Source organism: Leptodactylus fuscus, chromosome 2 (assembly GCF_031893055.1).
Source record: "Leptodactylus fuscus isolate aLepFus1 chromosome 2, aLepFus1.hap2, whole genome shotgun sequence".
Classification (NCBI taxonomy): domain Eukaryota; kingdom Metazoa; phylum Chordata; class Amphibia; order Anura; family Leptodactylidae; genus Leptodactylus; species Leptodactylus fuscus.
Window position 1 is genome coordinate 53479948 of NC_134266.1, and position 27095 is coordinate 53507042.

At 41.4% G+C, this 27095-nt stretch overlaps 1 protein-coding gene across 1 annotated transcript in view; it reads left to right on the plus strand.

Moving 5' to 3' along the window:
- The first annotated feature begins 13556 nt into the window (after positions 1 to 13556).
- The window catches only part of POLA1 (DNA polymerase alpha 1, catalytic subunit), a 198263-nt gene continuing 184724 nt past the window's right edge, over positions 13557 to 27095 (plus strand). The window contains exons 1-11 of the mRNA XM_075263727.1: positions 13557 to 13672; positions 16045 to 16169; positions 17304 to 17400; positions 19064 to 19138; positions 19814 to 19929; positions 21590 to 21655; positions 22334 to 22438; positions 22517 to 22697; positions 23436 to 23592; positions 25500 to 25675; positions 26939 to 27051. Of these exons, the coding sequence (XP_075119828.1) occupies positions 13636 to 13672; positions 16045 to 16169; positions 17304 to 17400; positions 19064 to 19138; positions 19814 to 19929; positions 21590 to 21655; positions 22334 to 22438; positions 22517 to 22697; positions 23436 to 23592; positions 25500 to 25675; positions 26939 to 27051 (1248 nt within the window). The 5' untranslated portion in view covers positions 13557 to 13635. The remainder of the gene's footprint in view (positions 13673 to 16044; positions 16170 to 17303; positions 17401 to 19063; positions 19139 to 19813; positions 19930 to 21589; positions 21656 to 22333; positions 22439 to 22516; positions 22698 to 23435; positions 23593 to 25499; positions 25676 to 26938; positions 27052 to 27095) is intronic.

Genomic DNA, 27095 nt, shown 5'->3' on the forward strand with positions numbered 1-27095 from the left:
CCCACTGTGCTCAAATCATTCAGAACCTCTTTCAACTGAGAAAACCTTTGTTAATGTTAGAGTGTGGGGAAGAATACAGCACCATTCTATGTGTGACCTGAATATGTGGAGTCTACAGCTTTGTATGGTCAAAAGGAGTAAGCGTCTTATTAGTTAAAAGCATTCTAAAGAAAGATAAAGGAGACATAGTTGGATTGGGGATGAGTCAAAATATTTCTAGTTGTTGCCATTTACAATACTTTCCAAGTTGCTGCTTCTTCATCCAACGGCTCTCTCATTCCTTAGTCCCTAAATATTTCTTTTTTTCCTTTACTAGACCATCTACTGTACATAGAGACCTTAACTCTTTCCCTTGGGTTCATACTGTGGTGGTTTGAAGCGTTCCATTAGGAATGTCTTGATTCTTTTCTAATATAAATTGCATTTTAATGCAATAATAATTATATTTTAAGTCACTCTGTTATCCTCGGTTGTCAAAACTGAATTCACATTGTTAGACCCAATAGTGATATGTGTGAATGCTTTTTCTGCACAGTGCAATACGATATGTTGGCACTGCATAAATAACAGGGAATACAGAAATAACATTATAAATATTCTTTGGTGACATACATAGAGATAATTTGTAAATATAATAATAATAATAATAATAATAATAATAATAACAATAAAGAAACAGCAAAAAAAAATTCTGAGTTTGGATTTTTAGGATTTGAAAAAACAAAACTTTGAGGAAATGCTATAAAATAAAAAAAAGGTGGGGCAACACGGGGGCTCAGTGGTTAGCACTGCAGCCTTGCAGCGCTGGAGTCCTGGGTTCGAATCTCACCAGGAACAATATCTGCAAGCAGTTTGTATGTTCTCCCCATGTTTGTGTGGATTTCCTCCCATTCTACATAGACATATTGATAGGAGAAAAAAAAAATGCATTGTGATCCCTATACGGGGCTCACAATCTACATAAAAAAATAAAAAAATAAAAAATTTTAAAAAGTGAACCATTACTGCTGTTCTAGTGTTGTTGCCCCATGTTGCCAATCTATGCGGTATTCTACTATAGATCCACATAACCACTGTCGCCAGGCACTGGCACCCATACATACTAGGACCACCGCTGAGGTCAGTGATTAGCTACAAGGGTTGCATGGGTATACAGGACATCACCGACAAGATAATAACTTATAAGGACTGTCTTAAAATATCAGAACAGCAGGGGATTTAATAGGTAAATAATAGTTTTGCCCTTCATTTTTGGGCATTTGCTCTCTTTAGCTTAGATTTTTCATATCCCAGAAAACCTTTTTAACATTTTTGTTTTTTTACAGACTTCATGTATCAATAATATCTGATATATATATATATATATATATATATATATATATATATATACAGTAATATATATATATATATATATATTACACGCGTACTTTTGGAATATAGTCATGGCATGTTCAGGTGGAGAGGATTCTTATGTAAACTGTTTTTATGCAGAATAATAATTTACTCATATTAAATCTACAAAAATCTAAAACAAAAAATTTAAAAAATGAATATTGACTAGTTTAACTTTATTCCTACCTGAGAAGATATTTAGGGCTTGAGATTCATCGCAAATCACATAGTGACTCCATGACTATGAGTGCTTTCTAATATAGAGCCTGCTATTATTTTTATGTACAGTACGAAGCACCTTAATGTACACGTGAATATTATCAAGATCACACATCTTACTTACACTTTAGGCTTTGTGAATCCGTATAGCTTTTTAATATACTCTAGCTGCCATTTATTCTAATTATATAGCTCTTACCGGAAAAAAAAAAAAAAAAATAGCGAAATAAAAAATATATAAATTCTATAGTATAAAGTGCATTACTGACGTAGATCATTTAGTTCAATATATTTTACACATTTATATAGGTCTTTAGAGAAATGATCTGTTAGCAAGCTTTAATTTTCCCCAGCCCTTTTCTTATAGTTCCTAATAACTGACCTTAGATTTCTGCAGTGATTGACTGAGGGCAATGTGTAAAATGTTCAATACCACAAGTCGGCTATTATGTTTCTTTAATTAGATTCCGTGGAAGGAAAATAGTTCTTTGACCGTTCCTGACAGAAAGGCTTTTCAAGTCGATTTCATAAATCTTTCAGTTTTATTCATCATTAAAAATGGTCATTATTTTCAACTTGTTCTTAATATTTTAATGTGAATTTAACAAAAAAATATATATACTGTGCTAGCATGTGGCTCTGTGATTCTAATTGTACCGATTGTTATAGTCTCAATGACCAATTTGAACATGTCATATTTATGTTGCATAAAAGACCCCATGTGTAGAAAGTGAATAGAAGAAGAAAAAATAATAATAATCCTGATCATTAATTACCAAGAAAAAATAGGAACCGTATAGAAAGTAGATCCTGCAAGAGCTTCTAGTAGGAACAAATAGCTTCAAATCCTTCTAAATAATATCGGGTATAAGATTTTGGAGTGGGTATAGGTGACAGGAGGGAGATCAGAATTTCAGACACAGGTATAATATCGTCGCAGATGCAAAGTAATATAAGTTTTTCCTGAAACCACTATTTTTTATTCTTCATTGTCATTTTTTGACCTTGCCTTCTTAGAGCAAATTTTTGCAAACATAGCATATGAGGGTGTTTTTTTTTTTTTGCAGGAGGAGTTTATTTTTAATGGCACGATTTACTGTACTATACACTGTAGTGGGAAACTTTCATGTTGAAGGACCACGTTGCAAAAATGTGGGTTTTTTTGCCGTGGCAGAAATGCTGCAGCAAAAAACGCTACATTTTACATACTGACTAATCCCATCGACAGATTTGCAGCAGGAATGGTGCGTTTTCCAAAAATGGCCGCATTTTTTTAAAATCACAGCATGCCTAGTATACCTATGGAAATGCTGGCATTTTCCATATAGGTATAATAAAGGCAGAAAATCCACAGAAAAAAATGCTGCAAAATCACAATGAAAAATGCTGCAGAAAAAAAAAGATAGGTTTTAGCCTAAGATACAATTTATAGAGAAAGAATGCAAGTGCACTATAGTTCTTTGGTGCTATTTTGTTGTTGCTTTAACAGGTTTATGCTGAGTTTGTATGATTGTGATGATGCCGCTTTTAATGCATTTTATTACTTTAACTCTGGGGCCCCACATGGCGTAAACGCCACAGTTTGCCCACGGTGGAAACAAACACAGTGTTTTACAGTTCTTGCAAAGTGGATGCGATTCTAGTGAATCACATCCCCACATTGCAGAACATATGTGGGGCAGAAATGCTGCGATTTTTTAAAAAAACGTTGAGGTTTTGGAAGCTGCAGCAAGAAAACCTCTGCAGACTTTCTATGAAAAGCGCTGTGGGAAACACCGCGATACGTTGCTGCTACGATGCATTGATGCGGGATGCTATGTGTACACTTACAAATCTTCTTTTAGGCTAAGGCCCCACATTGCGGAAATGCAGCTTTTTTTGTTGCGTTTTTTTTAGCCAAAACCAGGAGTGGATTGAGTAGAAGGGAGAAGTATAAGAGCTTCCTATATATTGCTCATTCCTTTTGAAGCCATTCTAGGCTTTGGCTCAAAAAACTGCAACAAAATCTGCAACAAAAAAAGCTGAGTTTCCATTACATTGCGGGAATTCCAGCTTTTTTATGTTGCAGATTTTAATGCGGTTTTTTGAGCCAAAACCAGGAGTGGATTAAGCAGAAGTATAAGAACTTCCAATATATTTCCTATTCCTTTTGTAGCCATTCTTGGTTCTGGCTCAGAAAAACCACAGCAAAATCTGCAACAAAAAAAGCTGCATTTCCGCAATGTGGGGCCTTAGCCTTAAATTCGATTGTGTCACCATATTCAGAAACCAATGTCATTTGTTGGAGTTCTGTGAGCACTTTTTAAATAAAATTTATTAAAGTAATTTTACAGTACAAAGAGGAAGTTTTATCTAGCCTGTTGTTTCATATGCTAGTCTTGATCTCCCATTTGCTGAAGTAAGATGCGCCTAATTTATTAAGAGGCCCAGGGCTCTTAATACATTAGTTGCATTTCCTGCCTTTCATGCACCGGAATCTCAAATCTTCATCAGCTACGAGCTGGAATTAACGCCACTTGCTGTATCTGCCATGTTGCAGAAGGCCACAGCCCAGAAATCACTGAAAAAATTGCTAAAGGTATTCGGTTGCACTTATTAACCTATTAATAACACTAACTGACCTTTTTTTGAAGATTTTTTTTTGCCCAGAAAACCCCTTTAAGAATTGCAATTCCAATTATGCTTGATTTGCTACATAGATAATGGAGAAAAAGGGCTGTCCAGCAAACAAATTTATGACAGAAGCTACCCAGGAGCTCTGGCAAAATAAAAGAAGGAACTCTAAACCTATCTCTTCCACCATGTTGGTTTTGACAATGACCCTGTCTCTGTTAGTCTTTACTTCCTGGTGTCTTGACACACATAGGAAAGGTCTACTTAGTCAATCACTGGCTAAAGTGGGTCAATGTTCCAGGTCAAAGGTTAACTAAGTGGGCTTCTTCAGGCTTTCCCAATGTGTCTAGACTCTAGAGACACCAGGAAGTAGTAACAACCAGCAAGGGACTCAATTGTAGCGAATATGCCTTCTTAAGGCCAAGGCCACACTTTGCAGAAACGCAGCTTCTTTTGTTGCAGATTTTGCTGCTTTTTTTTTAGCCAGACCTAGGAGTGACTACAAAAGGAATGGTAAGTTGTTATACCGCTACCTTCTGCTCAACCCACTTCTGACTTTGACTCAAAAAAGCCAACAAAATCTGCAACAAAAAAAGCTGGGTTTCCGCAACGTGGGACCTCAGTCTTAAAAAGGTTTTCAGGCTAAAAATACTAATGGCCTGTCCTAATATCTGATCAGTGGGTATTCAACACATGGCAACCTCACTGATCAGCTGTTCTTACAGAGAATGGACCATGAAGTAGACAGCTCCATTCTCTGTGCAGTGGTTAGGCAAGGGTACTGCAGATAGGCACCTATTCACCTGTATGGGAACTAATCTGTAGGTTCTGCTATTACACAGAGAATGGACTTGTCTGCTTCCTGCTCAATTTTTGTATATCATCTGCTGAGAACAACTAAATAACCCCCATCAATTGGATACTGATAACCTGCCTTTATAATAGGTCAATGTGTTTAGTCCAGAATAACTTTGGTATGGTATTTTTCAATGTAATATTGTTTTGCTGAAGGAATAGAAATAAAAACCTGCTTTACCACAGCATGGATTATGGCCCATAATGGCTTAGTTCTGGATGACTGCTGAGTATAGAAGTTTGGGGGACACCTTATCTGAACTATGCAATAAACCATACAATAAATGGAATAAATGGCAATAAAACATTGCAATACAAAGAATTAAATGCAAATACACACATGGCTAAGTCTGTGTGAAGAGATAGATAATGACTATGCTCGGAAAATAGAAAAAGGGCGAAATGAACCCAGGCATTATGTCATATGTGAGTCTAAGGATATCGTGACCTATTTGATGAGTATAAACAGCAGACAAACAAGAATGAAAATATCAAAGTGACTGCATAACTTACAGTATGTAGGGAAAGAAATATAGGGAACAATGTGAACCAAAATTTCATTTAAGCAGAGTTCACACTACCATTGGATTCCGTTATGAAGGTGTACGTTAAAAAACAACCCCCCCCCCCACCTATCATAACAGACAATAACGGACACTAACTGATGTTAATGTGTTCATTTTTTTATCAGTTAAAAAACCGGACACACTAGCATCAGTTACGGCGGTTTCACACCTGCGCCCGGTCTCAGCTTTGCAGGTTTCCTCCTTCTGCCCGAGAAACTGGAAACAGGAGATGGAAACCAGCAGTCACTTTTTCAAACCCATTCACAGTGTCCACCCATGAGCGTCTTCTGGTCTCCTCGGTGAAACCATTTTTTTTAACTGGACACAAAGTCGGACATACAGGGCTCTGTGTCTAGTTAAAAAAAAATAGTTTCGCCGTGGAGACCAGAAGATGCTCACGGGCGGACACTGACTGCTGGTTTCTGTCTCCTGTCCAGTTTCTCGGGCAGAAGACGGAAATTCACAAAGCGGAGACCGGGTGCAGGTGTGAACCTGCCCTTAACATCAGTTAGTGTCCTGTTTTTTTATACTGTCCATTTTTTTTGTTTCTGCTTTCTGAGCATGCACAGAATACAACGGACAGTAACTGATGGCTATCAGTTATTGTCCATTATCAGTCTGTTGCCCATAGACTTCAATGTTAAAAAATATCGGACACTTGGCGTCCATCAAAAATCCGTTTTTCCAAATGGACACAAAAGTCCTGCATGTAGGATTTTTTTTCTGCTGGAAAAAAACCGACCTGATGGATTGTGTGTAAATGGACACAAACAGACACTAACTGACACAAGATAAAATCCCATTGAAATGGGAGCTAATCTTTGATTTGGCCACTACACGAAGAACAGCGCTATCTACTTCCTGCTCTATTCTATTCTGGGAACAGCTAATGCAGGGGTCTCAAACTCGCGGCCCGGCAAACAGTTTTGTGCGGCCCGCAGAAGCATCCTACGACGCATAATACAGTTTAGGTCCTACGTCAGCGGTTCTCAACCTGTGGGTTGTGACCCCGGCGGGGGTCGAACGACCAAAACACAGGGGTCGCCTAAAGCCATCGGAAAATACATATTTCCGATGGCTTTAGGCGCTGAGAAGCCGCACTGCCTTTGCAGCAGGGAAGATCCTAGTGGGGTGAAGGACCTGTGATGACGTTGGGACCATGTGATCGGACTCTGGTGTGGGTGGAGCTATTCAGTACAGTGCCGAGTTACACAGGAAGGGAAGGCTGCAGTGAGTGGAGACTGGAAGGTAAGATGGAGGGAGGAGACAGCAAGTGTAAGCAAGGGGTGGGACGTGGATGCAAGCAGTGTGTGAGTATGATAGGAGGGGATGCAGGCTGTGTGTGAGCATGATAGGAGGTTCAGGCTGTGTGTCAACAAGATGGGGGACATGAATCTGCGGGCAGAGATGGGGGGGACATGAATCTGAGGGCAGAGATGGGGGGGACATGAATCTGGGGCAGAGATGGGGGGACATGAATCTGAGGGCAGAGATGGGGGGACATGAATCTGGGGGAAGAGATGGGGGGACATGAATCTGGGGCAGAGATGGGGGGACATGAATCTGGGGGAAGAGATGGGGAACATGAATCTGGGGCAGAGATGGGGGGACATGAATCTGGGGGCAGAGATGGGGGCATAAATCTGGGGGCAGAGATAGGGGACATGAATCTGGGGCAGAGATGGGGGACATGAATCTGAGGGCAGAGATGGGGGGACATGAATCTGGGGGCAGAGATGTGGGGACATGAATCTGGGGGCAGAGATGGGGGACATGAATCTGAGGGCAGAGTTGGGGGGGACATGAATCTGCGGGCAGAGATGGAGAGGACATGAATCTGGGGGCAGAGATGGAGAGGACAGGAATCTGGGGGCAGAGATGGGGGACATGATTCTGAGGGCAGAGATGGGGGGACATGAATCTGGGACAGAGATGGGGGGACATGAATCTGGGGGCAGAGATGGAGGGACATGAATCTGGGGGCAGAGATGGAGGGACATGAATCTGGGGGCAGATGAAGGGTGTATATGTAACTGGGGGAAAGATGGAGGGGGGACATATAGTTTACGGCTGACTGTAGGAGGATTATACAGTGTGGGGGTACATGAAAAATGAATGGGCGGAGTCAACATAGAAGTGGGTGGAGCTAAATTTGCCACGGTGCGGCCCGCCGACTGGCTGGGATCTTGCTCTGTGGCCCACATGCTGAGTTGAGTTTGAGACCCCTGAGCTAATGCATTGGTGTGCTGGGTGTGAGATCCCCACACATCTGATGCTGATCTGTATCTGTAGGATACGTCTTTAATACTTTTAACTCGGAAAATCCCTTTAAGCCATCCAACCATCTTCTTGTTTGAAAGAAGAGGCTTTCTGCTTGCAGCCTTACAAAACTTCTTTTTCTAAGCATATTGACATGAGCTTCAAAATGTTACATGCTAAATGAGGCCCATAGAGTCTTATATGTAGACATTGGGGTTTTTTTCTGGAATTTTCAGGGCATTGCACAATCTGATCTTGGGGTGAATTTGATGAGATGTCAACTTCTGAGAACAATATTCCTCACTATAGAATAATGGACTTCACATTTTTGATAATCCTACTAAAATTATAAATGTGAAAGTTTGTGTGTTTGGATGTTTGTTACTCAATCAGGCAAAAACGGCTGAATGGATTTGAAAGAAATTTGGCACATAGGTAGTTTGTAACCTTGCTTAACACACAGGCTACTTTTTATCCTGGTAAATGACATGGCTTCATGACTGTTATGAATTTATTTTCACATACTATATTAAACTGCTCTTGGCAGTAGGCTGATAAAGTCAGGTCTGTTATCTCTCTGTTTAAACACTCAGCTAACCCTCAGTCCATTCTGTACATGCATTTGCATATTATCTGATCTGTTCAAGGAAGTGTGCTGCCGTACTGGATGGGAAAACACCTTTAATCTAAGTTTGCTAATTTTAAGCATGCTGGGAAAAAGAAAATCTAATTTGTCGCAAAATTATAAAACAACAAGAGCTATGAAGGTAGCCTGAAGTCAACAGAGTTCTCCTCAAGTGGAGCTGAGGGGGAACATCAATGCCAACACACTCATTATATGGCGTCTCTGCGAGCTGCTGAGATGCCGGAACAATCACAGGCATGGTGTGAGGAACAAGTTCAGTGTTACGCCAGCTAGAGAGCTGCCAAAACGCCGGAGCAGGTGAATCATCAACACCAACAAAAGGCTCATTACATGGCTTCCCAGCGAACTGTTGAGATGCCGGAACAATCACAGGCATAGCGCGAGGAACGAGTTCAGCGGCAGGCCAGTTTGACGTTCTGCAGCAGGGCAAATTGAGAACTGCTGAAATGCTGGAGTAGGCAAACCATCGATGACAGCAATTTGCTGAATATAGGCAGATCATCGATTCCAACAACACGCAGACGAAGTCGCAGGCAGAGGCTAGTGCACTTATAATTCTTCCAAGATTGATCACTGACATTACGTTAAAGGGATTCTATCATTAGAATGTGGCACTGGGCAGTTTTCTTGCAGCACTGGGGATGCCAGTCCACCTTAAACTGCGCTGCTCGCTTAATCCACTTCTCCCCCCGATCTTCATCGGCTGCTCCCCTCTGCCAGTCCCTCCACTGGCTACCTATAGCCCAGCGAATTGAGTTCAAGCTACTAACGCTAACATACAAAGCCATCCACAACCTGTCCCCTCCATATATCTCTGAACTAATCTCCCGCTACCTGCCCACACATAACCTCAGATCCTCCAACGACCTCTTACTCCGCTCTGCTCTCATCCGCTCCTCACACAACCATCTCCAAGATTTCTCCCGTGCATCTCCCATACTCTGGAACTCCTTACCAAGAAACATAAGACTGACCCCCACAATCACAGGATTCAAGAAGGCCCTGAAGACTCACCTATTCAGGAAGGTCTACAACCTCCAATAACACTATCACCTCACTGCCATCTGTACAGTCTCCCCCTCTCCTTCTGTCTCTACCCCCCTTCCCTCATAGATTGTAAGCAGACAGGGCCTCTACCCCACTGTGCCAGTCGGTCACTGTTAGTTTTATATCTACCTGTATATTCTGTGTATTGTAAGTAACCCCCAAATGAAAAGCACCATGGAATTAATGGTGCTATATAAATAAATAATAATAAATAAATAATTTTTAATGGCTAACTAATAATGATGACAGATTACAACGTTTCGGACCTCTCGGCTCCTTTCTCAAGTAAATTTAAAAACTATTTCTGAAGGATGCATATTTATGTACAAAAGGACACATAGGGATAGAATTCTAGGAGGAAAGGGATATAGAGGGTTATTAGTCATTTTGATAGAAACAATGTAAACAATTCCAGGTTCTTATCAGTTCTCAGGGTCTCAGGTCAGTGATTTCTGTAAGATGCCATAAACCCATGTGACAGATTTAACCCCTTCTCCAGTGTTTGAAGCAGGGTCATAAGTCCGTCGCTCTTTCCTTGATTTAAAATTCCCTTTTAAAACCAAAATTTTCATGTGATCGGTGATATTATGATCCTCATTGCAGAAATGTTTTGACACAGGAAGGTCCAGTCTTCATTCTCTAATTATATGGCGATGTGAATTTATCCGCATTCTAAGCTGCTGTCCGGTCTCTCCAACATACAGATTTTCAGTGGGACATTTGGTGCACATTATTAAATGCACTACATTAGGTGTGTTACAGGTGAACGTACCTCGGATTTGATATTCCCTATTAGAGTTTGGTATCTCTATACTGTCAGTGGCCAGTATGTGAGGGCAGATTTTGCATCTCTTCTGTCTGTATGGAAATGTTCCTGTGTTAGTTGGAGGTGACAGTGAGCTGCTAACAACCATATTCCTGAGGTTTGGTGGCTGTTGGAAATATGGATTTTAGACAGTGGCCTTTTTATAGTAGTGGATGTAATTTGCATGTGATTCCTCTCAGCGTCTCCAGGTGGGGGTTATATGTGACGACCAGGGGCACCCGATTGTTTTCCTATTTGGTATTGTATGTTAATAAATCCGATCTTGGTATTCTGGTGGCCCTGGTGATTTGGTTATCAATTGTTCTTGGATGGTAACCCTGCCTCAAGAATGTGTTTTTGAGGCCTCAAAGGTGTTCGTCTCTATCTGCAGGGTTTGAACATATGCAATGGTATCTGATAGCCTGGCTGTAGACAATGGAGTTCTTTATGTGTTTAGGATGAAAGCTATCCCATCTTAGGTAGGTTGGTCAGTAAATCAGATTCCAATACATCGCGATGTCTCAATTTTGTTGTCCTGTATCTTGATGACTGCGTCCAGGAAGTTTATTTCGGAGAAGGAGTGATTGAGCGTCAGGTTGATGGTGGGATGGAACTGGTTGAATTGTTCATGGAAGGTTTTCAGCTGTTCCTCAGACCCAGTCCAAATGATTAGGATATCGTCAAAGAAATGATAGTAGGCCAGAGGCCTGGTGGTGCAGGTGGATAGGAAGTCACTCTCAAGCTTGGCCATGAAGAGATTAGCGTACTGTGGCGCCATTTTAAGAACCCAGTAGAAAAATATTCCTTCAGCACAAGAGGTCTATAGTAAAACTTGACTTTTATTGGAAAAATTTTACTCCCCATTGCGGTGCCAGTGTGCTGTAAATAGATGCAGTCACCAAAAGAAAAGCAATTGTGGGTGAGGATGAATTTTGTGAGTTTCACCACCGATTCAGCGTTCATACCTCGCTTTTCCATGAAAAACTGGCAGGCGTTTACACCGTTCTGGTTTGGGATGTTGGAGTACAGGGATTCTACATCCATGGTGGCCAGGATGGTTCCATCTGGAAGGGGACCTATAGTAGATAGTTTATTTAATAGGTCTGTTGTGTCTTGAAGGTAGCTGGCTGTATTTTTCACTAAAGGTTTGAGGATGCCCTCCACCCATCCAGAGATCTGTTCAGTGAGAGTCCCAACACATCAAATGATCGGTCTCCCTGGGTTACCAGATTTGTGCAGTTTTGGAAGCATATCAAAGGACCCCGTTCTTGGACTTGCTGGTATGAGGCCGCTTAGGCCTTTGGCTCCATCAGATAGGCCAGAGACAACCTTTTTCAGTTTTTTTGGAGTATTCCACTGTGGGATTTATGAGTATAAACTTATGACACTGGAGAAGGGATTAAATCTGTCACATGGGTTTATGGCATCTTACAGAAATCACTGACCTGAGACCCTGAGAACTGATAAGGACCTGGAATTGTTTGCATTGTTTCTACCAATGACTAATAACCCTCTATCCCCCTTCCTCCTAGAATTCTATCCCTATGTGTCCTTTTGTACATAAATATGCATCCTTCAGAAATGGTTTTTAAATTTACTTGAGAAAGGAGCCGAGAGTTCAGAAACGTTGTAATCTGTCATCATTATTAGTTAGCCATTAAAAAGGTATCAACTACTGAAGACTATCAAGTTTTTTTTTATATTTCCTACCCACTGGCTAACACAGTACGAGAACAAACATTTTCTTTAATTAAAAGGGTGGAATCATTCAGCACAATAGCACTGTTTTGTTACCTAATATGACATATTTCTCTTCATGTTTATTATAAAACTTTTCATTAAAAATCACAGTTTACAAAAAAAAAAAAAGCGTGGAATTTGTTCTGTATTGTTGGTCATCTATGGTTATATTTACCTAATTTTAACACCCCCTAAGGACCAACAATGCTTGGCTGGACCACCAAACATCTGTCCAGCTCTAACCTCTATTTCTTGGGTGGCATCTTCCACGTTGTCTGCACTTAGGGGTGGTTATCTGGAGAAAAAAGTGAAGCCCTTGCTAATTTGCATAAAAATATAACATAATTTTTCATTAAAATGGCGCTGCAATGCAGAATAAGAAAGGCAACTTTGGAAATTACAGAAGCTGCCCTACAAGGTACTGTGATTAGCTTGATAACGATTTTACTGCTGACAGACTCCCTTTAAACGCCGCCCTCACCAGTTCCCAAAAAGGGGCCATGGCCATCAGTTCCAGCAGATTTACCATCATTTACATCCTGTTTAATGAGGACTCAAAACTATGGCAGCTAATGCTAGGTTCCCACTAGCATCGCCTGTCCAATGTTCTGATCCGTCTGACGGTTTGTTGGGTGTTTGTTGTTTTAAAATTGAAAGTGGTGGATGAAACAGTCGTCCACACAGAACTTTTTCGCGCGCCAACTTCATGTGGATACTTTGACAGATACTTCAACGCAAATGTCACTCGGCATAGATTTCGTTCTGAGGGGAGCATATAGCTAGCATAAATCTACCACTAAGTTATTCAGTAACATGGGTTACATGGAGGTTACCATTTTTCCTTCCTTATGCTAGGTTCACATCTGCGTTTGGGTTTCCATTCATGGGATATGCTCGGGAACCCACAAATGGAACCCTAATCCGTATACCCCATAGACTTAAATGGGATCCACCGGATTTCTGGACGAAAAAGGTTGCAAGTGTTAATTCTTAGTTTATCCTGGTCTGGACAACCCCTTTAAACTTATTTCCTATAAGACAGGGCACCTCAATTTTGACACAAGGGATTGGCTATACCAGTGTATCAGCCCTGCAGCAATATGCCCACTGTTTGGTTGCCCAGAAACTGATGACAGATTCTCTTCCCACATAACCCACTATAAGATAATATAAGATGCTGATCGTGACACATTTCACCAGCACACTCGTATTCTATTCCCTTCCATCAAGCACCTCGGAAAATTCTACGACTCGCGCATGCGTGACACAGGAGACAGCTCAGCGAGCACGCGCTGCTCAGCGGAGGGTGCGCGCGCGCACATGATGGCAGAATTCACAGGGGCGAACAGAGGTGTGCTCTGATTGGCTCGCACGTTTTCCTGCTTTCTCCCGATTGGTTGGTCAAGTCGCGCCAGTTCGATTGCAGAGTTCTGTTTGTCCGGGTCCTGGGTGTTTTGGCGCCAGGATTGTGTCACTAGCGCAGTACCGCAAGCATGGCCCCTGTGTCCAGAGGAGACAGTCAGCAGCACGGTAACGGGGAGGAGGCGGGGACACGTGTGACTATATAGTGCGGGAATAAGCCGGTCCCGCTGCCCGGTGTAGCCTCAGGCAGTGGCGGCCATTCCTGTGTGCAGTATTACCTTATAGGCTTGTCAGCCCTCTGTATTCTGTATCACCTGTAGCACTAGCAGTCCCAGCATGTCTTGGCTGGTGGATTATTCTCAAGGAGCTGTTGTATCTTACAAGATGTCATAAATCTCCTCCAATTGACTCTTTGGAGTTCCATTATCTCTGGTGTCACCATTGGCTTTGTGCCTTGTTCACACGCTCCAGCAGCTGCATGTGGATACAACTTGTGTGGCACATGGCCGCCGGTGATCATGTATGTGAATACGTGTATGTCTGTGTGGTCGCCGCAGCCTGACAGCTAATGTCTAATGTTGTCAAACACATCAGCGCTTCTGTTTCCTAGAATAGTCTGGACTGCCAGTGATTCGCCCCATACAAATATGAGGCTATGTACACACGGGATGTATACGCCATTTATATTCCTTCCCAGAATTGCGTGCACAACATATACAGCAAACTACACTAACAGCAAAGTGAGTGCGGAAATCTATCGTATTCTCTACACCATAAAACTGTCATAGACCGGAATAATTGCGCCGCATCTTCAGCGCACAAGTCATTTTATGTGCTAAAGGTGTGACACAATAATGAGCTGGGTCAGGATTGAGGATACCTTCGCCCAACATGTTCCTCTGTCCTAAGCGGCTCAGGTAAATGCTGCGGCCAATCACTGATGTCACTGGTACCCAATGTGAGTATGGAGGGCAGTGATTGGCTGCGGTGGTCACCTGAGTCGCCTAGCCCTGAGGGTGCTGCCGCGAGGTGGATGCCAGGGCTGAATCACTGCGGAGTCCGCCTGAAGAAAGGGCAGCTCACTTTCTTTATCCATGAGCGACAAAATACCGCTCACGGAAAAAAGTAAGCTAGTGGTCTACATAGACCTCCATTGTGAGGGGGCGTATTATGACGTGGATTCGTCGCCATAATCCAACCCCTCTTGCCCCGTGTGAATGGGGCCTTAGTATCTCATGCTTGTAGTGCGGAATATGGTGCAATATGGGGAACAATCCTGTCTGCGCCATACTACATGACTCCTCCTACACTCATTGTATCATTGTTTGCAGGGCTCTGGAGTTGGAAAAGTTACGGACTTTGACTTCCAAGTAAAATGATCAATTATTTCAATTTATAGTATACAATTATCAATATATCAGAATTAATTAGATGCATAGTATGTTATGTGTTTACTTTTATAGGATTAATTCAGACATTTTACGTGAAATAGAAGAGCTTCTCTGCTCCTGTCCAACCATGGTGGTACTCAGCCATTTATGAAGGAGTCTGAGCTGGTGGTTTGGTCTACCAACCCAACTCCACAGCCCCAATTGCCTGGGACTGAACTTGAGAGAAATCGTGCTGTCAACATCTGTCTGATATCTGTTCAGCCAGCACTGGCATGGAGACCCTCAGAGCCGATGTTCTTTATTGTTGTATATTTTGCTGTTGATTTCGTCCCTTACAATGCAAAGGATGAAATTAGCAGTGAAAGTACGTAACATAAATTGACTTTTTGAGGAGTAAAAATATTTTTCATGGCACAGCTCAAGGATGTAATTTGGTAAAATCTTATCTACTTTATTGCTGTGGAACACTGTGGACTTTTCACGCACATTTCCTTAGTGGAAAATGTGCAGTATATATGTCCTGTGTGGGCATACACTTAATGCATTTTTTTCATTTTCATCAATATCTGGAGAGGAGATAAGTTGCAGATTCTTGGGGTCCAAATTCTGAGGCCACCACCTGTAATCCAACAGTGGGGTTTTCCTTTCTGTTCTGAATTGAGTGGAGGTTGAATAAGCATATCGCTCTCCATTCATTTCCAGATACAGAAGATAGTTGAGCTCTGTACATACAGTAGCTGCTCTGTTAGAATGAATGGGTTGGGGGCACACTTGTCCAACCACTAGTACCATTTGGTACAGAGACCATTACAACCCTGTAATTATGATTGGTAGTATGATTGTCTTATATATTAACCACTAATTAGAGATGAGCGAACACTATTCGAAATGGCCGTTTCGAATAGCACACACCCATAGGAATGAATGGAAGCGGCCGGCACGCAGACTTTGCTGGCGGCCGGCCACTTAATCCCCTGCATGCCGACTGCGTCCATTCATTCCTATGGGTGTGTGCTATTAGAAACTCCCGTTTCGAATAGTGTTCGCTCATCTCTATCACTAATATCGTGTACAAGATTACTTGTTTAAGGCTTGTCCAATCGTGTTGCATATTACTAAATTGCTTAACTTTCTATTTTTTTTTATCAGATATGGCAGACTCTGGGAGTTTTGCTGCATCTCGTTCTCGTCGAGAGAAAACTGAGAAAAAAGGACGTAAAGAAGCCTTAGAGAAGCTGAGGAAAGCAAAATGCGGTGAAAAAGTCAAATATGAGGTAAACTATTCTAAGCGCGCGCTGTGTTTTAAAGGACTTCATTATGCTGTGCAAAGCAATCAAATAGATTTCTGTGTTTGTATAAGCTGTCTACAGAGTGAGGAAGGCCGGCACATTTATACATGCCAGGCTAAGTGGTGAATATAGATCAAAATCGGAAAGGCAGATGGATAGTTTAGGGATTGGTTTTGTGAATTAGACCCCATGCACACAACTGAGTGTATATCCTATGTGTGGTCGAGTTTGCTGCACGCTGAGCATTCACGTCTATGGGGGCTTCCGGTCTGTTCTGATGACATGAAGCAGGATAGATCATTGTAATGGAAGTGCCTATAGACATGATTGCATCACAGAATGCTCTGTATCATCCCATTGCATTCCGCTGCAAATTCTACCCCTCATTGGATGCATACGTCGTTTGTATAGGATTTAAGGCCTTTCTGGTTTTTTATGTGACAAAAATCTGTGAGAGAATTAGAATCAGTCCATTTTTGGCCTTATTCACACAGATGTGTGTTATCTGTTATTTTTTCTTTGTTTTTTTTTTTAAATATGAGGTACTACTGTCAGTTGTATTCTCATGATCTTGGACGTTTATTGGCCATCAAAATGGACAAAGCAATCACATTTTGATAGCCATTGGGTATCCGTTTTCATGGATTCTTATAGTCTATTAAGTAATCTATGAAAAGGTACATAAATATGGCATTCCCTGTGAATAAAGCTTCAGCCTGTGTACACGTGTCTTTCTCTTATACAAGTAAGGGGCTATTCACATCACGTTTTGATCATCTGTTTTACGGCTACAAAAAAAAAAAGGTACTAAAATGGATGGAAACTGATGAGCATCCAGTTACTTAGAGTCAATATTAAAAAAAAATTGGAACAATTTCTATAGGACAGAAAGGATATGACAGAAAGACGTGACAAATAAATATTAGACTGTAGTCACACTGGTGCCATTATTTCTACATTTCAATGGAGGCCATGACTCAATCTGCCTAGATCTCAGGTTTCTTAATAGGAAGAATATCATTGCATGGTACCTCAATGAAGGATCATGTGAATAGGACCTAATACATCAACATGTACATAGAGAAGGTAATTAACAGTGTTTTCCTGTTTTGCTATAAGGTGGAAGAAATGTCAAGTATTTATGAAGAGGTAGACGAGGAGTCTTACTCAAAGATAGTGCGAGAACGTCAAGATGATGACTGGATAGTGGATGATGGTAAGTAAAGGGTGTGTTTTCTGTTGTGGTGTGGGTTCAGTGATTTTATTCTGTAGTGATTAAACTGAGAACAACTTGTTCAAGTATAATGGAGCAGCTTCATTAAGAATGGTGTCTCGTACTCCATTATTTAATAAAGGCCATGACAGGTGGAGACCATGGCTGATTTATGAAGAGGCTCAGGCCTGTTTGTAATATCCTTCAGTGTTGTTCTAGAGGAAGGCAAAAACCCCCAATGCTAATGCTAATTGCTCCGTGTCAGGGGAACAATTCCTTCCCAACTCCAAATGAATCAGTATAAAACCCTGGAGAAACGTCACCATATACCTAAAATTCATAACCTGAAATATTTTTCTTTTCAAGAAAGACAACTTGTACAATGAATCCACCATCACCATATCCTGTGGCAGTGAGCTTCATAGCCTCACTGCTTTTACTGTAAAGAATCCCTGTCTATGATGCTGGTGAAATGTAGTTTCCTTTAGGCGTACAGGATGTCCCCTTGTCACTGTCACAGGCCTAGGTGTACAAAGATCATTAGAAAGTCCTTTATACTGTTCCTTCATGTATTTGTACATTGTTATCAGATCTCTCTGTAAAAGTCTTTATTCTAAGCTGAATAACCCCAAGTTTGTTAATCTGTCATACTCCAATCCACTCATTCCCTGATTATATTGATCCTCCTCTTCTGCACTCTCTTTTGTTCAGTTATGTCTTTGTACACTGGGGCCCAAAATTGGGCATAATAATCAAATTGACCGCACTAGTGATTTGTATAGAGGCATAACAATCCATATGAGGGTAACTCCTCAGGCAATTTCCCCAAAGTAGATTTCTATAGGATCTCTATTTTGCTGTCGTAGTTGCTAGTCAGAATTTCAGTCAACTCTTCTGCATATCAGTCTGTGTATGTATGAGCTATATAAATTTTTTTTTTCATGTTAATACACCCATAGGGCTCATACATATAGCTATATTATGGAGTTTTGCCATTTTAGCCCCTTTGTAGGTGAGCTTAGGCTCTGTGTGATGGTTTGTAGTGCGCTTTTTTCAACAATGGACTCGAGTGTCATGGAGTTGGGGAGCCATACAGGCACTCATCCCCAGCAGCCACTAGGCTCACATGTTTATTGAAAGCCAATATGTACAGAGGCAGTAGAAGTATTTCTAATTGGGAAGAGTATTTTCACATTGAGATAGATGGATGCAGCATAGTTCCATGTTCATGTTCCCTTTCTTTCCCTTCTCCTTTACTCCAGCACAAGGATGCACCATGTAGTTTGTAGTAAGTGCAAGGCTCTGGGCTTTAGCTTGCTTTGGTATAAAGATGGCTGGATTTCTGCAGACATAAAATAAGCAAAGGTCATAGGGGTCATATAGTCCCATTATCCAGCCTAGTTGATCTCAACAGTCTAGGCCATCCTTTGAGTTAAACAACCTAGAATCAGCCAGATATTTGCATTGGGTATTGCCTAGGACAGATACAATTGCACAACTTGTGAGATGGGAGCAGGTTTATTCATCAAGTAGCAGACTTCATGTTCAAGACTTTTAACACAGTATATAAGAAACTTGCAGAACTTTGTCTTGTCATGTTCAACATTTTTAATACGATGTATTTTTATGGTCTTTTCTGATTGTTGTTTCTGTCCTGACTTTACAGATGGGGCAGGTTATGTGGAAGATGGGAGAGAAATTTTTGATGATGATCTTGAAGAAGATGTACATCTTGACAAAGGTATACGCTTCTGTGCGCATTTAACTTTTTTGTGTGACCAAGACCTTTTATATTACTAAATGTTGCTATTTATTTTGTACTTTACCCATTTTACTCTTTTAATAAGGCCGTATTTACTTATCAAAGATTTCTGTTTGTGTGCTGTCTGTGTTCTCCACATGCTGTCCCGCTGGATATTGTATGTCCATTTTCAGACATGCAGATTTTCTCAAAGGCCATTGTTCTGCAGAAAAAAAAATGCACTACTTTTGTCCCCATGTCACAACAGAGCGCACACATTCAAGTGAAAAAGCGTCCATGTAAACCACAAACTGCATACAGGTTAAATTTGTGTCCACTATAGTGTCACGGATTGTGCTAGAACTCTGTACTCTGTAAATGGTATCTGTACAGTCATGTGACCTATCACTAGGTTGAGTTCAATGAGATGTCTCTTAGCACTTTTTATATCCTACTGTTCATTTATTCTCCTAGGACTTGAGAAACCTGGAATAACACGGGGGACGTCTTCCCAGCATAGTAGCAGTTATTCCTTCCTTCCTTATGACATTTTTGTCTTTTGCCTGATAATTTACCAGTGTGCTCTTGTTGTTTTTCACCCCTCAGAATGGGACATACTAAAATTTGCGGTTTCTGCTTTTGTTATCTAATGATTTTAATAACAATTCTTTGCAGGAAAAAAAGGGAAGAGTGCAGCAAAAGACAAAACCAACGTGAAAAAGTCATTGGTGTCCAAGCCAAGCGATATCAAATCAATGTTTATAGCCAGTGCTGGGAAAAAAACTACAGATGTAAGTTTAGTTTAGTTTATTTTATCAAGGTGTTATCAGAGACATTAAACATCCCCCCACGTAATATGGAGTGAATCTGCTTTCTTCACCCTGTCAAAACAGCCTGCCTAGATGGGGAGTGTAGTCACCAGACACCTCCCTCTGGCCTTCTATTGAAATCGATAGCAGTAGTCTCCATTGGACCCAGAAGTGTTACTTGCAAATAACTAGTAGACTAAAGTCCCCTTTATAGGGAGCGATGACTGGCCAGGTGAATAAGCATTCCTTTGAATCTTTATTTCCAACCATTTCCTCATGTATATATATGCCAGTGATCATCTGACAAGTGAACAGATGCATATTTGCCAGCTGATCACAGTTTACTGTGGCCTTAAATTGATGACAGAGTGCAGAAATTATTGAGGATACACAGGTCAGTCTCAAGTCTGTCGGAGGTTGGCCTGGCCTGTCAGGTTTGCCTACAGACAGCCACAAGTGCACTGAGCATCCTGCCCAATGTTGCTTCTTTATAAGTGAATGACCTTTCAGCCTCTGCCTGCGCCATCTGTTTGTAAGCAAATCTGACAAACTATGTTGGCCTGATGCACTTGCAGACTGATTTCGTATTTACAAAACACTTGTTTCCTATTGAAGGCCCCTACATGGTAGTGGTATGGTTTAGGAGGGATTTTGGACCTGATAAGATTCCCTTCCACGTCAAGGACTTCTTGGTTTAGAGTAGAACCGTGGTACATGGTCACTGTTCATGATAGTCGGCATGAGATGATGAAACTGCTGGGTGCTCAGCTTTTTACCATCTATGTATAGAAAGTACCTGCATATTCAGCCATGTCTGTCATATCTGTGGGTGACATTGTCATTGTGGTAGAGGGAAAACCTCTTTAGTGTTGATAAGAACACAGAAAAACTCCACGTCTTTGTATGCCCTGGATGCACGCACTACTTTTTGTTGTGCAGTAGTGCATGCGGCAGGATGAACACGACATACTGTACTTAAAGAGGACCTTTCACCACTTTTGGGCACATGCAGTGTTATATACTGCCAGAAAGCCGACAGTGCGCTGAATTCAGCGCACTGTCGGCTTTCCCGATCTGTGCCCGGTGTAAAGAGCTTACGGTGCTGGTACCGTAGTGCTCTATGGTCAGAAGGGCGTTTCTGACAGTCAGTCAGAGACGTCCTTCTGCCTCGCGGCGCCTATCGCGCTGTGCTGTGGAGCGGGGAGGAACTCCCCCCTCCCTCCCCTGATAATACTCATCTATGGACGAGCTGTGTGAGCAGAGGGAGGGGGCGTTCCTCCCCGCTCCACTGTACAGCGCGATAGGCGCCGCGAGGCAGAAGGACGTCTCTGACTGACTGTCAGAAACGCCCTTCTGTCCATAGAGCACTACGGTACCGGCACCGTAAGCTCTTTACACCGGGCACAGATCGGGAAAGCCGACAGTGCGCTGAATTCAGCGCACTGTCGGCTTTCTGGCAGTATATAACACTGCATGTGCCCAAAAGTGGTGAAAGGTCCTCTTTAAACGAAATAGAGGAGCCAGATGCTGCAGGCGGATCACTGAGGACATCATTTGGCCACTGACAAACCTGATAGTAGTATTTTGTATACGGACTGGATGAAAACGGTTATATTAATAACAAGAATATTTTTAATTCTAGCAAAAAGCTGTGGACTTGTCAAAAGATGATCTATTAGGTGATTTACTTCAGGATCTGAAATCACAGGTATCATTTTACGTTTTTACATCCTATGACTTTGGTTTCACCCTGTTGCTCTGTTCTTCTGAATAAATACCATGTAATATGTAATAGCTTTGGATATACACTAAGTATTTTTAGTTGGGGCGGGAGTACTTGAGGCAAGGTGGCACAAGAACTTCTTTGTTTGTTTTCTTTTGCTTACTTGTTCACCTCAGAGAGCTGGACCCCTCCCCTTCTCAGGGTCAGGGGGGCTCACGAGTTGGACCCCCACCGATGATAGGAGATAACTTCAAAACTTGGTACATCCCTTTACGTAGGACAATGCTGTAAAAATGTCTAGGTGACCCATAAATGTGATGTCATAGTCTGGACAAGACGCTGAGCCTCACCCAAGCACCCTAAATCAGCTGATGAGCAGGAGTGCTTAGTGGGACCCCCTTAGTTTTAACAGTGGTGACATGTTGTTACCGTATTAAGATAACAAGTAGCAAGTAATTTGCTTGTGTTTTACATCAGGCATTTACAATGTCGCAGATCCCAGTCAGATATCTGATATCTTATAGTCACTTGTATCTTTCTGTTTATAATGCCCAGTGATTAGAGGCTTTGTCTAAGGTCACTTTGGCTTTGTAATTGTGGAAAGACAGGACTTTTTATCTTTATAAATCCTCTTTTTCACAAATCCTGTCTTTCTCTTCTTAGCCAGCTCAGATCACTCCTCCACCAGTAATCACACTAAAGAAGAAGAGGCCTGCAGGAACACCTCTTAACCCTTTTTCTCTCCCTGCTACACCTCCAACTTCCAAGGTAAGACATATCCCATTCAGACATCTTGTCGTCTTCAAACAATGTCTTATTTGTTACTTTTTTAATATCTGTAAATAGGCTCCTAAAGCAGCTGTCAGGAAACCTCTTCCAGTCCCCAAGCAGGACTGTGACCGTGCTTCTCCTAAAGTGGCCAGCTACACCTCCACTAAAAAATTAGAGTTGAAGGAAGATCCTGACAGCAGTACTGCAAGTGCTGATAAAAATGGAAGCGTGGTTAAGATGGAAGAAGCATCAAAAGGTATTACAACATTTAAGGGATGTATAACAAAAAACAATTCACATCTCTTTACTACACCTGGCTTACCAGAGCCTGTATAAGCTATTTTTTGTGTTTTATTTTTTTTTAATTTTTTTTTTTAACTATTTAAATATAAATATATAAAATAATATAAATAATATTTGTAATTCCTCTTACATGACGTAGTGATTAGAATTGATAACCTCTTCCTTTTGTATAAATGGTGCCACTCGAAAATATTTCTGCAACATGCTGACTCAGATGTTAAGTTGCTGTCATTATTATATTACAACTGCTAGGATCAGAGAGAACGCAGTTCCCCGCTGTTTAGTGCCTTAGATGAAACTGGCCATGGCATCTAAGTGATTACAGATGGGAGGGAATCCCTACGTACCCCATTGAGGATTTTTCCGAAGATTCACTGTAATCCCTGCTACATTGTAAGAAGTCAAATCCAGGGTGACAGGCAGTAGATTTTTACACCTGCATTCACTGTACCCTATTGTACGATGTGGATAAGATTTATAAAATATCATTCATTTGGTTCTGTAATCGGCTGCGAATTTTATCTATGCAAATTCGCAGGTACACGCTGCAGTCATTTTTCACTTTGTGTACTTGCCCTAAAAATAAAAGCTGGTGATAACTAAACACTTGCTAGAACTATAAAAAGCTGGTTCTTTCATGCTCCTTGTAAGGCTTATTAATAGTAGCAACTCATTCAACTTGTTATTTCAGAAGATGAGGAAGACATGGTTGAATTTGATGATGGAGACTTTGACGAACCCATGGAGGAGGATATTTCCGATACAAAAGTGGACATAAGCTCCACTGTTAAGAAGGAAACAGATATTAAGAAGGAAGTGAAAGAAGAGAGCGCTGAAAAACCTCATATGTAAGGAAAGACTACCTACGAGCAGCTATTTAATTTTAGGACATGATGTGGTTTTTAAGCCTGTTTCACCTCAGTAAGAACCTGTGTCATTGCATAGTATTAATAAATTAATTAATAACAAACATATTATTAATAACTTTCTGTCAATTTGAAATAGGTTGCAGCATAAGTTGATCCAGGGTTTATACAGATTGCCAGATTTGGAGTTGGGTTGGAATTTTTTCCACTGACACGGGGCAATTTACATCAGCTTCAAGAGGATTTTTACCTTCATCTGGGGCAACTATGTAACAATATAGGTTGGACTTGAGGTTGGATGAAAACACAGGGCCGTCACTTACTATGTGAATTATTTAAGAGTACTTTTATGTTAGTGTCTTTACTTGGTGATAAGTCCTCTTTAAAGAAGACTTTTCATGTCCTTGGGCACCTGCAGCTTTATATACTGCGAGAAATCCAGAAGTGCACTGAATTCAGCGCACTGTCAGTTTTCCTGTTATGTGCCGTGGTGCAAGAGATATTGCCGTTACCAATATCTCTTCACTGTTAAAAGGGCGTTCCTGACAATCTAGCTGGGCTATGAGGAACGCCCATCCTGACAGTACTGTCCATAGCGCTGTACTGTCAGAGTGGGTGTTCCTTGCCCCTTGTGATGATGCTGAGCGGTGAGGAACGCCCCCCCCCACACACACACAGTACTCATCCATAGACTAGTACTGGGGAGGGGCTTCCTCACTGCTCAGCGTCATAGCTGGGCAGTAAGGAACGCCTCCTTTCAGTACAGTGATCTCAGCTAGTATGTCAGGAATGTCCTTCTGACAGTGAAGAGGTATTGGTAAGGGCATCCGATATCTCTTGTACCGGGGCACATAACGGGAAAGGCGACAGCGCGCTGAATTCAGCACACTGTCGGCTTTCTAGCTGTATATAAAACTGCAGGTGCCCAAGGACATGAAAGGTCCTCTTTAATGAGACTGCCTTTGTAGGGCACCATTTGGTGTGCAGAGTCTTTCAAGCCATACATGCTCTGCTAAGAATTCTGGACAAATAATATGCAATTTAAAGTCTTGATGGAAGAAGGAAAATTCCTTATAGCACCTCTTTTTGGAAGTTAGCTCTTTTGGATCAATGGGAAAAGAATACACAAATAAGTTCTTCTTTGTGGAATTCTTATCATCATGTATGGCCTGTAAAATCCTGTCCGTGAAAAGGTGACCTTCTGACCCACATCTTTGGCCGCTGACCTAGTCAACCAGTATCCTACTTTGCACTGATGAAGAGCAGTAAACCAGAAATGGTTGTCTATTGATGGCTCTCTCATCATTTTGGACAAGATGTGATCTGAGATTAAAGTCCAATCAGAATGTCTATCTATAAGATATTACACTCAGAAGAGCAAGTTTCCCTTTTTACATCAAGGAAACGTTATTTTCATATTCTTTCTTTAGATGTTTAGTGACATCAAATACATGAACATGTACTTATAAAGTCCTCCTAAAAATATGTTATTTATAGTATCTGTAGAGTCAGTAGGCCAAACCACTGCCTCAGACTCCTCTGTTTTTCCTCAGCCTGGATCTGATTTGTCAGCCATGATCAGTCAGAGGCAGTAAATATCCTCCATTCAGTAAAAAGGGTTGAATTCCTTTCAAAGTAAATAAGTAACGAACTATACATCTAATTAATTATAAATGATCTATACAGTATTAATAATTATACTATATAACTATTTTAATTTGAAGCTGGAGTCCAGCCAAAATTGGTTTCAGCTCATATATCCAGGACTCTGGTTCTACAGACCTCTGATTAAAGCAGAATTCTGATAGGCTTTTAGCAGCAGATAATATCACTTACAGGTATACAAGTTTGTCTTCTCCTAACATAAATTATAAATCTTGGTTTTACAGTGGTTCCTCTTTTTATGGAGGTTCAGGCTGGGATCAAATACCGGATGAAACTCTGTCTGTTACAAATGAAGTTCAGGTAGATTCAAGTCTCCTTCCTCTAGTAACTGGTGAAGATGGCGATCAGGTGTTTAGATTTTATTGGCTGGATGCTTATGAGGACCAATACAATCAACCAGGTAAGATTGAATTTTCTTTTCCTTATGTCTCTTTAGCTAACCTATTCCACCCACTACTAGCAGACAGGAAGAGGGGAGGAGCCGTTCCCGGACACTGGAAGGGCTTGGTAAGTATTGATGGGGGATAGAGGGGAAAGAGTAATGGTGCCACTCCGTTTCGGAAGCAGTGAAACGGAACGTCACTGGATTATCAGAAAAGTGTCCCTGGGACAGTCAAGTGACCGTTCCAGGGATATGGGTAATTATTAGGGTTGACTGATCAGGATCGGATCCCGATTGGCGGTCGAGTAAATTTCACGATCATGAACAGGTTCAGATCCCGCCTAAAAAAGGTCGGGAACGGAATTCCGATAACTCAACTTACCTGCACAGAAGTGCTGCCGCTCCCCGTTGTTCTCGCTCCTCTTCTCTCTTAATTCACATGCCTGCAGAGCGCCGTGTGCACCCCCGCCTCCCAGGCTAGTGTTACAGATGCTGGGAGAAGGCGGGGCTTGTGGCTTAGGAGAGTGTGAGCGGATACTGGGAGGGGAGACGTGAGTGATGCACTGAACTGTGTAGTGAAAAGGATCGTTTTTAAAATCCGATTTTCGACCTTTAAAAAAAATCCCATTGACTTGCATTAGGATCGGATTCGAATGGAAAATGATCGTAAATCGGATTTTAAAAACAATCCTGAATTCTCAAGAGCGGCTCAAACCTAGTAATTTTACATTTTTTTTAATTGAAGTAAATTAATAGGCGGGGGAGCGGATTTAAGTTTAGGGGTTAATTCTTAGTTTATCCTGGACAACCCCTTTAAAATGTGCATTATATGACCTGATCCTCGTCATAACTGTGGCCAGTTCTTTGACGGTCCAAGAATGATTGAGACTGGTGCACAACACACTGGTCTTGCTGAATCCGCCATTGTGACTGCAATTCTAGGTTCGCTTACATGATTCTGCGCACTGCGCTATTATTGGGTTATTGCTCCAAATGTATCTGCTCCATGGAGACTGCCTCTTTTTTTATGATCCCCTTTATTCAGGTTAACATCTTGTGCCCATCCTTCTGTTGGGTAACAAAGTTATTTTGCACAGCTCTCCTGTGTGAATACTGACCTCCTCAGTGAGGGTTTATTTATAGCGTTTTTAGTGCTTCAGGTTTAATCTGTGCGATACACGCCATCCACTAAACTACTCTTTGCTGTTTGTGTGTTTTACAAATTGTTGCTCACAGTTGTTATTTTCCAGTGCTCCAAGTAAATTTATTTGCTTTTCCTAGGTGTTGTGTATTTATTTGGAAAAGTCTGGATAGAGTCTGCAGAAACATATGTCAGTTGCTGTGTAAGCGTAAAAAACATCGAGCGTACGGTTTATCTTCTGCCACGTGAAACAGTAAGTGCTTTTCTTTTTTTTGCATTGAGTGGGGAAGGTAATGC